Source organism: Rhinopithecus roxellana, chromosome 11, assembly GCF_007565055.1.
Source record: "Rhinopithecus roxellana isolate Shanxi Qingling chromosome 11, ASM756505v1, whole genome shotgun sequence".
Classification (NCBI taxonomy): Eukaryota; Metazoa; Chordata; class Mammalia; order Primates; family Cercopithecidae; genus Rhinopithecus; species Rhinopithecus roxellana.
Window position 1 is genome coordinate 73,543,289 of NC_044559.1, and position 12,122 is coordinate 73,555,410.

Sequence of the window (12,122 nt, forward strand, 5' to 3'; positions counted from 1 at the left end):
CATCTACTCAGGGAAGACAAAGACAAAGTGTTGTTTCTAGAGAGGAAAGCAAAGGAGAAAAGTAGGAACTGTAATAGAGAAGTCACCATGATGGAACTTTGCAGTGATGGAATAAAAAAAGGAAGAGAGTCAACTAGTGTTCCAACCCATAAAAAAATTGGAACCTATCTCCTGATGGATGAATTTTCTCCTCAAGCTTGTCGTCACTGATCATAACTACTGTATTTTCATTTCTTAAGGAACAAAATGGGACTTCATCTTGGTATGGAGGACATGAGGAACATACAGTTGCCTTGAGAAAGTTAACCCTCAAAAACAATGTATCGCCCAGGCGCTGTGGCTCATGCCTGTAATCCCAGCAGGGAGGGAGGCCAAGGTGGGCGGATCATGAGGTCAGCAGATCGAGACAATCTTGGCTAACACGGTAAAACCTCGCCTCTACTGAAAATACAAACATGAACTGGGCATGGTGGCACACGCCTGTAGTCCCAGCTACTCAGGAGGCTGAGGCAGGAGAATCACTTGAACCCAGGAGGCGGAGGTTGCAGTGAGCCAAGATTGCACAATTGCGCTCCAGCCTGGGCAACAGAGCAAGACTCTGTCTCAAAAACAACAACAACAACAACAGAAAAAACAACAACAAACCACCACCACCACTAACAAAAAAACCCCAATGTATCAGAGGGAAGATGAACAAAATCATCTTAAGGAAAAGAAAAAGCTTCCAGGTCTGCAGAACTCAGTAATCAGCATGAATGTATTTACAAATTGAAAAAAGAAGTCAGGCAGAGGAGGGTTGGGTTAGCGCTAAAAGTTAGGAAAAGAAGTTGCTAGGTGAAATTTGGTCTGGGGAGATGGAACTCTGGCAAGATTGCAATTTGAGATGGATACACTAGGTCTCTGAGCTGGGTTTCATTAAGTATTTGAGTTGAACGTTGGTGGTTTTAAGAGTTTGACCCCTTCACCAGCTTCTTTTCTGACCTTATATTCTTTTCCAAGGCATTTTACCTTGTCAAGAGACGCAGGAAGAGATGGATGGGTAGCCAAGCCTTCAGGGCTGCAAGGTGGATCCTGAGCACCAGAACAGCTTGCAAGCTTCTCCCTGGGGAGTACCTTTTCCCTCCTGGCCTCTCCACCCATTGTTTGTGAACACACCTCTCATAATCTAATTTCCAAAGAAACATCTAAAGGAGGCTGTATGGTCAGTCAAAATTAAGTGTTGAGATGAGTTATCATTTCCATCACATTTTCCTCAACCTTGGAATCAATGCTCATATTTACTGAGGGGATTTTCTTTGGTGATACCTGCCATATTCTGCTTACCTTCTTATATACAGAAGCCATGACAGCTGTCCGTACTTTTATACCCAGCATGAAGCACAGCTGAAAATAACACTGAAGGCAGAAAGACTGAATGAGAGCCGCAGTGAATAAGAGGATTGCACAGAGATATCCAATCCACAAATACATGTCACGGTCACTTGCAGAGGAGATCAGCAATCTGCCAGAGAAAAGCCAAGTTAGTTATATCCATAAGGCCTCCAAGGACACCTCTCTCCTCATGCACAGCCAGCTAGACTATGCTACCTTTATACTATAGGTAACAAAAGTGACCAGAATCGTCCAAAGCCTTTGAAAGACCTAAGCTCCACAGTTTTATCAGTGTCCTTTTTGTTTTGTTTTGTTTTTGATACAGGGTCTCACTCTGTTGTCCAGGCTGGAGTGCAGTAGCAGGATCATAGTTCATTAAGCCTCGAGCTCCTGGGCTTGGGTGATCCTCCCACCTCAGCCTCCTGAATAGCTGGGTCTTCAAGTATGTGCCATCACATCCAGCTAATTCTTTTCTTTTGTAGAGATGGGGTCTTGTTATGTTGACCAGCCTGGTTTCAAACTCCTGGCCTCAAACAATCCTCCTGCCTCAATCTCCCAAACTGCTGAGATTACAGTCATGAGCCACCATGCCTCGCCTGGCGTTCTTGCTTTTACTTGGAGATGAGCAGCAAGAGCGCAGCGTTTATAACCCATGGCTGTGAGAATGGATAACGAAAGAAATGCTCCACATAGCTGCCCCTGCAATGCTTTGGCCCTGTTTTTCCCTGCAGGTGGTTCATTCTATAGATCATGGCAGATTTTGAAGTCTTGTCAAGATTAACCTGAACCTCCCATGGAAGGCTGTGATGGAGAGATGAAGTCAGTTACTCTCCAGGGGTACGCTGCCCACCCCTTGGGCCTGGCTCAGCCCTTAGCAGTTTAACAAGAAAGAGCCCCGAACAATTACCCGGCCCCCTGTGAGGAGAGAGACATGGAAAAGAGAGAGGCTAAAGTACATATCATCATACATCTTGAAAACTGCCTGCAGTCTTCATGAACACAAGGCTAAGGTGGAAGAAAATGATGAGCATTTTTACAAAATGGGAATTGAAGAAAAGCTGCTGCTTGCATACACAGGGGCAAAAAGGAGGGTGGCAGAGGAGGCCCTGAAAGGACCATCCAAGGCCTGAGGACTCACTTCAGCAGCTGAGGACTCACAAACGTGAAGATGTCATTCACTAGCTTCAGTAGGAACGATTTCAGGAGCACCGTGTAGAAAGTTTTGAACAGAGCCTTGATCAACCAGGATTTTGGAACATCTTTTTTGGTCCCAGACTTCTTTTTTTTCTTTTTAACATCATCCTAGGTACAAAACCAAACAACAGTGTCCACAGAGTTATGTCTGTTCCTGGCCTGAGCAGCTTCAGGATGGTCAGCCTGTGAACCCTGTGGCCTTCTATGTACAGGTTTTGATAGTCTCTCCTTGGCCTAGTTGCTTCTGCCCTTCTAGCTGCCTGCACTGTTCCACTCTCCCACTGCTAACTGATACTTGTAATCTATTTTGGGTTAGAAAACCAGGAAACTAACCTGGTAAGAGTCCCATGTAAAAACAGAGACCCATCTGCGTGAGGGCCTGAGGGGCAGTCCTGAGAGCGAAGGGCCTGAGCATGGTGCTGAGAGGCCCTTTCTGTTCTTTTCATGCTTGTGGTTGCTGTGAGATGTTATGGGTTGAACTGTAGCTCTACCCCCAAAAGCTATGTTGAAGCCCTAACCCCCAGTACCTTAAAATGTGCCCTTATTTGGAAATAGGGTCTTTGCAGATATAACCAAATTAAGATGAGGTCACTGGGGCCCTAATGTGGTATAACTGGTATTTTTACAAGAAGAGAAGAGACAGACACAGGGAGAAGATGGTCCTGTGATGGTGGAGGCAGAGATCAGAGTGATGCATCCGGAAGTGAAGGAACGCCAAGGGTTACTGGCAAACACTAGAAGGTGGAAGAGAGGATTCTCCCCTCCAGGTTTCAGTGGGAGCATGTCTGCTATCTTGATTTCAGCCTCCTGGCCTCCTGAGCTGGGGACAGAACATTTCTGTTTTAAGCTATCCAGTGTGGTACTCTATCATGGCAGCCCTGGGAAACACACACATGGGGCATTACAACTCAGTCACCAGCCTCTTTGTCTATGCTTTGGCCTCCTCATTACATCCTCCTGAGTCTCATCTTGCCCCAGATTCCAGCTTCTCAGCCTACCAGTGACACTCTCTCACAATGTCTTCCACTGAGGTTCCATCTGATGGGTCTCCCTTGCTGGGACAACTGCCCTGGCTTCCCTTCCAGCTTCTACTCTTGCCCCCAATGATCCATCCTCTGGGGAGCTGCCCAAGTAAGCTCTTTACAACATGAATCCAATCTCCTTACTCTCTGCTCAAAACCTTCCACTGGCAATCAGACTTCAGATAAAGTCCAGATTCCTTATTGTGGCCCACAAGGGTCCACACAGCTTAATCCCTGTCCACTTCCTTGAGCCCATCTCACCCCATGCGTACCCTCTCCTGGATCTTCTTGCCATTCCCTGAGCAAGTCAAACATGTTCCCCTCTCAGCCTCGCATGCCTGCTCCTTCTGACTGGAACACACTTCCCTCTGACTGTCCCTCGGAGGGCCTGATCTCATCATTTGAGTGTCTGTTCAGATATCGTCTCCTCTGAGAAGCTTCCCCTGTTACCCTGTCTAAAGTTGCACTTCACTCCAAATACACTACTGCTTTATTTTCTTAATAGCTATTATTACTTTCAAAGAGTAACCTATATATGGACTTACTATATATTTTCTAGCTCTCAAAAGATGAGCACTCTTTTAGTGCCCGGAATGGTCACTGACACACAGTTGTGCTCAATAAATATTTTCAAGTGAATGAATCAACAAATTGGCTGCTCATGCTAATTTGTACCAAGGTGGAAAATCTAGAAATGCTAAGGTATTATTTTTTTGAAAACCGTATTTCATCATGGGAAATTTCAAAAGTACCTCAAAAGAGAGAGAACAGTACATTACACGCCATATATCCATCACTAAGGTAGTATTAGTATTATGAATACCATTAATAATATGAAGTGCACTGAGAAGTACAAAGTGCTGTAAAAATGTAAGGACAGAATCGCCATGGTGCTGATGTACTCTTGCCTGAAACACACAGCGCACTCACACAGACACTCAAGGGAAAGTTACCAGGACAAGGACATCTTGACTTTGACTCTGATTCTTGTTCAAGCCAGGCAGCCTGGCTCCAGAGTTCTGCTGGGAGCTCTTCTGCTGCCGTTTCTGGAGTGCCCGCCTGGCTTTCTGCAGCTCTGTCTTCATGTGCGTTTCAAACTTGCTCACTAGTATCTTGGTTTTCATCTCTTCATCAACTTCCCAGACATCTTCGAGTGTCAGAGGATGCTTGTAGCCTTTCAGAATGATGCTGGAACAAGAGCGAACCACAGGGTGAGACTCCCCAGGCTGGGTCAGAGGCTATCTCCACCACTTCTCTCAGAACCTACCTCCAGGTTCTGGAATAGAGGGACAGAAGAATGGGACTATCCCCATCTCCTGGCCCTTTGAACTTGACAGAGGAGTGGGGGGAGCAGAAAAAGGAATGGACAGGGTCAACAGAATGTGTTAGAAGACAAGAGAAGGGAAAGAGAGCTAAAAGAGCATCACCTTACCCTGCTCTTGCTCCTTTCTCCTCAAACACTGGCTGCCTCTCTGCAACACTGGCATCTCCTTGGGGGCCTCCTTGATGCCCTCAAGAAATAAAGCAGCCCCTGTGGCATCTTTGGTTTTGTGTGTGTGTGTGTGTGTGTGTGTGTGTGTGTGTGTGTGTTTTGAGATAGGAGTCTCACTCTGTTGCCCAGGCTGGAGTGTAGTAGTGCAATCTTGGCTCACTGCAGCCTCTGCCTCCTGGGTTCAAAGTGATTCTCCTGCCTTAGCCTCCCAAGTAGCTGGGATTACAGGTGTGCACTACTCCACATGGCTTCTTCTTTTTTTCTGTTGAGATGGAGTCTCAATATTGTCACTAGGCTGGAGTGCAGTGGCGCGACCTTGGCCTACTGCAAGATCCACATCCCAGGTTCAAGTGATTCTCCTGCCTCAGCCTCCCAAGTAGCTGGAATTACAGGCACACACCACCACGCCTGGCTAATTTTTTATTTTTAGTAGAGACAGGGTTTCACCATGTTGGCCAGGCTGGTCTCGAACTTCTGACCCCAGGTGATCCACCCGCCTCTGCCTCCCAAAGTGCTGAGATTATAGGCGTGAACTACTGCACCTGGCCCCTGGCTAATTTTTGTATTTTTGGTAGAGACGGGGTTTCACCATGTTAGCCAGGCTGTTCTCGAACTCCTGACCTCAAGTGATCCACCCAACTCAGCCTCCCAAGGTGCTGGGATTACAGGTGTGAGCCACTATGTCCAGCCACTGTGCCATCTCTCTTGATCAGGGCTCTTAGCCAGGAGTTTGAGAATATAGATGGAAAATAAAGTATATATATGTTTAGAGACATGGTCTTTCTCTGCCCAGGCTGGAGCGCAGTGACACAACCATAGCTGACTGCCGCCTCAAACTTCTGGGCTCAAGTGATTTTCCTGCCTTGGCTTCCCAAAGTGCTAGGATTACAGTTGTAAACCAGCACACTTGGCCTAAATTATATATTATATTGTTATTTGTAATAGCATCTAACTGAAATCTAGCATTTGGAAATCCCACATTTTCTTTTCTTTCTTTCTTTCCTTTATTTTTTTTTGGTGGGGGGGATGGAATTTCGTTCTTGTCACCAAGACTGGAGTGCAATGCTGTGATCTCAGCTCACAGCAACCTCTGCCTCCCAGGTTCAAGCGATTCTCCTGCCTCAGCCTCCCGAGGAGCTGGGATTACAGGCATGTGCCACCATGCTAGGTAATTTTTGTATTTTTAGTGGAGACGGGGTTTCACCATGTTGACCAGGCTGGTCTCAAACTCCTGACCTCAGGTGATCCACCCGCCTCAGCCTCCCAAAGTGCTGGGATTACAGGCATGAGCCACTGCGTCAGGCTGAGAAATCCCACATGTTCTCATAGCTCACTTATGCTCATCACTACTTTGAAATTATGGTCATTGTTAGACTCATCACTAGATCTTGTTATTTAATGCATTAATAATGAAGTCTATGTATTACTAAATTATACATTTGTTTTTTAAATATTTTGGTAACTATATTTCAATATATTTGGTTTTGTTTAGAATCCAATGTCTTTCATTTTATTTTATGCATTTAAAACACTTCCTGAGAAGCGATTCATAGACTTCACCAGCCTGCCAAATGGGTCCCTGCAACTATAAAGGCCAAGGGGTGTCTGTTCTAGATCCTCTGGTAGCCCAGGCCAGCTATTTCACCCCTTACCCTCCAAACCTGCCTCCAAGTTTTGCTTTTCCTGTCCTACTGCCTCCTTCCTCTTCTCCTGTGGGATTCCCAGGCTACTGAAAACAAATCCCCCTCCTTCTTCTCCTTGGCATCCCAATCTGCCCACTGGAGGGCTTGGATTAAGTTGGTCTGTAAGTTTTAACACTCTGACTCTAAGTAGAAGAGAAATGGAGGTCACAGGAGGCATTTTTAAAAAATTAATCTTTCGGTTGGGCGTGGTGGCTCATGCCTGAAATCCCAGCACTTAGGGAGGCCAAGGCAGGCAGATTATGAGCTCAAGTTCTAGACCAGCTTGGCCAACATGGTGAAACCCCATCTCTACTAAAAATACAAAAATTAGCTGGGTGTGGTGGCTCACACTGCAACCCCAGCTACTTGGGAGGCTGAGGCAGGATAATTGCTTGAACCCAGGAGGTGGAGGTTGCAGTGAGCCAAGATCACACCATTGTACTCCAGCCTGGGCAACAAGAGCGAAACTCCATCTCAAAAAATAATAAATAAATAAAATAAAAAAATCTTTCTGTCACTTTCAGAGGAGTGAGAGAGTAAGGATACAGACAACCCATACTCCAGGCTTTCCTACCTGTCATACCAACTGTAGGTAATGCTACTCAGAAACGAAGCTGTGGATGATGGATTCTGAAAGACACAAAAAAATTGAAAAGTAAACCAGTTGGAGACAGGAACTGCATGGGACTCTGAAATCTGAAACCGATTTTTTAATGATATAATGTTGTGCTAGAAACTAGATATGATGTTAAAGTCAGCTTATCAACATGTGTTTATTTGGAGACCCTAAAGCCACTAGTAGAATGATAATCAGATTTTCTGGCATAGATATATGAATGAGTTAACTATGCTGACAATTGGCAGATGAAAGTAAAAGTCAGCATTTTAATACTCTCATCACTATCTGTTTCCTTGTCATAAAATGGTCTTGTGGGGCCTCCATGAGACCCAGACTTCTTAAAGTTATATTCATTAAGATATCCAATTAAGTAACATATGAGATGGGCATATTTAGAATCTCACATTTGATGACTCATTATTTTCTGAAAATGCTGAAAAGATCAGGATCAGGATCTGGAATCCATAGGAGATGAAGAACAGGCAGGAGTAGGCCAGATTAGAATTGTCACCCTATGAAGAAAAAAACAAAGAGGAAAAAATGAGCCTTTCGTCCAAATGAAGTCTACATGGTCCGTATATATCAATGCTTGTGATTAAAGCCTATGATCAAATCCCTCCAGTACAATTCGATCCCGGAGCTCAGTTTGATGTCATTTACTCTTAGAAGATGCCCCGTGGTACCTCCTCGTGTCATCCACTCTTTTTTCCTTACCTGCAAGAGTGTCCGGATCAGAGTCTGAAATTGGAAAGTGCCACAGAGTATTGAGAGAACCCAGAATAGGGACAGGAACCAGGAGTTTTTCTGTACACACCATTGTCTGCTGTATTGGATCAGCAAAACCAGGAGCTGGAGAGAAATTCACATGATGTTCTGAAGAATACTGCCACTAACCGAGGACTCAGGGGAGAAGGATGTCAGAGAACATGGGAAGAAAGAAAGGAGGGCTGAGGGAGGAGACTGTCGTGACTAATCTGGCCAGGTAGAGAGCACACAGATGCTAGGTTGAACATTTCCCCCCCCATGACATCCAGCTTTTTCTTTCAGTGCCTTATCTCTCTCCATGGACCACACTTGAGTGGGATGCTGGCCAAGAAAGTAGAAGGTCACTATCTGCATTTTAGTGGAGTTACTTTGGGAGCTAGAAAAACCTTTCCAAGATGCACGAAAATTAATTTCAGACATTACGGTAGTAAGGGCGGAAGACAGGTTCTAATTAATTAGGTGCAAGGTGTCCGTAGCTAATATAAGATTAAGCAATTAATTTTTAAAAATTGCCCTATATCATCTACTTTAGATATGATAAATTAAATATTGATTTCCTAGACCTAGTGCTGTGCTCCTAAAACAGCATTCTGGTGGGGAAAGAGTCATGATTTATAACATTTGCCCAGGGAGAATTGTGCCGAGCGCATGGTCTAAAGGGACCACTGCTACTGAGACCCAGCTGACACTGCTCTGCCTGAACGTAGGTTTGCAATTGCCAGACATTCTGATTTTTCAATAAAGTTTGAAAGTTCAAATAATTATGCGTCATTAGTTGCCACTGAATTGATGGCAATTAATTAAATTGTTATTTAAACACTGTCTAGGCCCACCCCCCGAAAAAATGCCTGCAGGAGAGACATTAGTTTTTTGATATCAAGTTTATAGAAACTCTAAGCTCACTGATCCATTGTTTAGAGTCATCAATCAATTTAAAAATACTATTTACAGCATTTAAAATATTCTTTTCCATCAAGAATCTTAGCTCTCCTCTGTGACCCTTAGATGGCAAGATATGTGGACATAAGATATACATCTTAGTCATGAAAGCTAATACTTAACCTAGGGAGAAGGCTCTATACATTAATGCTCAAATGAAGATGAAAAGCTAAAATTAGTTTCACCCCATTCCAACCAAGCTTTGCCTCACTATGGATCCCGTGAAAAAGACAGATGACCTTGGAATTAATTTTATCCCCAAAGAGTACATTTCAGCTAGATGCCTGTGGGTAATGAAAAGGGAAACAGAGGGCAGAAGCGGTGATAGGTCTTACCCATGTGCCTAGGTAGAGGCTTGGATTGGTATATCGAACAGCAGGGACTGTGGCTTGTCCAGAGTCTTCTGTGAGTACAAGGGCCAGCTCTATGGCTGCTAGAATAAGAAGAAAACCAACGAATACCTGAGAAGGGAAAAAGACCACTGTTAGGAGGATATCATTCTTTATAAGGCTCTTAGAACATAATGGTTTCCAGTGATGGATAAGAAAAATGGTATACAGCGATTCAGATAACACAATAAATATTTCTGGAATGAATGGATACATACAGTTCAAGTGATAGAATAATGTTCAAAGGATGCCATGATCATTGTTTTTGAGGAATGCTGAGTGTGAAGCTTTAAAATATGTCTGCAGACTTTTTGATATTCCTTTCTTCAAAGAGCAGAGCTTAATTCCCCCTCCCTTGAGTGTGGGCTGGGGACTTAGGGATGTACTTCTGGTGAACAGAAAATGGCAGAAGCGACAGTGTGTGACTTCCAAGGCTAGGGCATGAAAAGCAATGTGGATTCTTTCTCCTTGTTCCCTGTCTCCGATTGCTCACTCTGGAGGAAGCTACCAGTCCGGTCATGAGAACACTCCAGTAGCTCTTTGGAGAGGTCCACTTGGTAAGGAACTGAGACCTTCTGCCAACAGCCAGTGAGAAACTGAGGCTTCCTGCCACCAGCCATGTGAGAGTCATCTTAGAAGCAGGTCTTTGAGCCCTAGTCAAGCCTTCACACGCCAGTAGCCCCAGACAGCACATACTAACTTCAACCTCATGAGAGACCTTGAAGCAGAACCTGGGTAAGCTGCTTCCAAATTCTTGACCCACAGAAACTGTTAAGATTTAAAGAATTCTTTTTTAGCTCTAAGTTTTGGGGTATTTTGTTATACGGCAATAGAAAGTACTAGGTTTTAAAGGCACTATTCCCTTTCTTAGGACATAGGTTTTTTGTTTTTGTTTTGAGACAGAGTCTTACTCTGTGGCCCAGGCCGGAGTGCAGAGGCACAATCTCAGCTCACTGCCACCTCCACCTCCTGAGTTCAAGTGGTTCTCCTGCCTCAGCCTCCCAAGTAGCTAGGATTACAAGTGTGCGCCACCACACCTGGCTAATTGTTGTATTTTTAGTAGAGACGGGATTTCACCACGTTCGCCAGGCTGGTCTCAAGCTCCTGACCTCAGGTGATCTGCCTGCCTCGGCCTCCCAAAGTGCTGGGATTACAAGCATGAGCCACCACATCCAGCCCCAGTCTTGATCCCAGACAATGCCAGTCAATATTTGCCCTATGAGCTCAGAAGACATGATGATACACATTATACTGTTTTAAAGGCCCACATCCCCATCTATCAGGAGAGAAAATTACTGCCTCCACTGAGGAAATATACCAGCATCTTAGCCATCAAAACAAAGATATTTATGTGGCACCATCTCCCCTCCCCTCATCCTTTTATGCTCTTACCCATCTACCCTTATTCATTCTTTTAAGTCTCATTTATCTAGAATGTCTCAGGCAGAGATAATGGGCCCTTTGTAATGAAAACCAGCCAAGGAAGGAGATGAACGCACCTTTACTTTAACTAACAGGATCAGTGCTATTATTTAGTAAGGAGTAGAGTCAAAGACATGTTAATAACTGGAATGCATTTTTTCAAGTATATAATACACTACAGGGTGTTTTCCCCACAAGAGACTATGCGGTTTTGGGGAAAAAAAACAGCTTTATAGGTGGTACGTTACGGTTGCCTTTAGGTAAACTAGGAGGTAAAATAGAGCAAGCTAGAGCTGAGGCATCTGCCCTTGGAGATGACTAGAAGATACTAACCAGCAGCCTACTCCCCAGGCTAGGGAAAAGGAGGGGGCCTTGCCACAGACTTATATATATTAAACTCACACAATGGATTTGAAATACACTGAGCAATTTATATCAAAAAAGACCGGTTAACTTTATAAAGAACTTCTACAAAGTAATTTTAAAAAATACTCTAATAACTCAATGCAAAAGAAGAGTATATAATATAAATGGATTTTTTAAAAAACACAAAAGGCTTTAAAACGTATGAGAATATGGTTAACCTTATTAATATGAGAATACAGTTTGAAAGTATAATGACATGCCACTTTTGCCTAACCAATTAGCAAACATCAAAAAATGTGATACAAAGTTGGTGAGACCGAGGAGAGCCTCTTTGGAGGGCAGTTTGCACTATCTATAAAAATTATGAGTTCACATATCCTTAACTCAGTCATTTCATTTTTTTGAATTTATCCTATAGATGCACTTGAATACACAAGTATATACAAAGCTGTGGATTGCAGCATTGCTTATGATGCAAAATATTAGAAACTAATGACACTCAAGTCATATAGGGCACATAAATTATGGTACCGACCTTTTGTGGGATTGAGCTGGTTGTCTCCTGTTAATGTGGAGGGGACTGACTTCATCCTGGCTTTTTGATACTTTTACATTTGGAGAAATTTTACATATTTCTCTAAGATATTCTACCTAGATACTTAAATCTTAAAGCCTTAGCCATTTTTACAGTCCAGCTCTTTAATTTTCCCCCACCTTTTCTTTCTTTTTCTTCATCTTTTTCTCTTTCTTTCTTTCTTTCTTTCTTTCTTTCTTTCTTTCTTTCTTTCTTTCTTTCTTTCTTTCTTTCTTTCTTTCTTTCTTTCTTTCTTTTTTTTTTTGAGACAGAATTTTGCTCTATCA

General features: G+C 43.6%; 1 protein-coding gene across 1 annotated transcript in view; it reads right to left on the reverse strand.

Annotated features, from left to right (window-relative positions):
* Nucleotides 1–12,122, reverse strand: part of ABCC2 (ATP binding cassette subfamily C member 2) — a 60,693-nt gene that overhangs the window by 40,295 nt on the left and 8,276 nt on the right. Inside the window, exons 3-9 of the mRNA XM_010356079.2 lie at nt 9,420–9,545; nt 8,095–8,229; nt 7,785–7,892; nt 7,336–7,391; nt 4,541–4,775; nt 2,510–2,673; nt 1,324–1,501 (exon numbers count right to left, since the gene is read on the reverse strand). Coding sequence (XP_010354381.1) covers nt 1,324–1,501; nt 2,510–2,673; nt 4,541–4,775; nt 7,336–7,391; nt 7,785–7,892; nt 8,095–8,229; nt 9,420–9,545 — 1,002 coding nt within the window. The remainder of the gene's footprint in view (nt 1–1,323; nt 1,502–2,509; nt 2,674–4,540; nt 4,776–7,335; nt 7,392–7,784; nt 7,893–8,094; nt 8,230–9,419; nt 9,546–12,122) is intronic.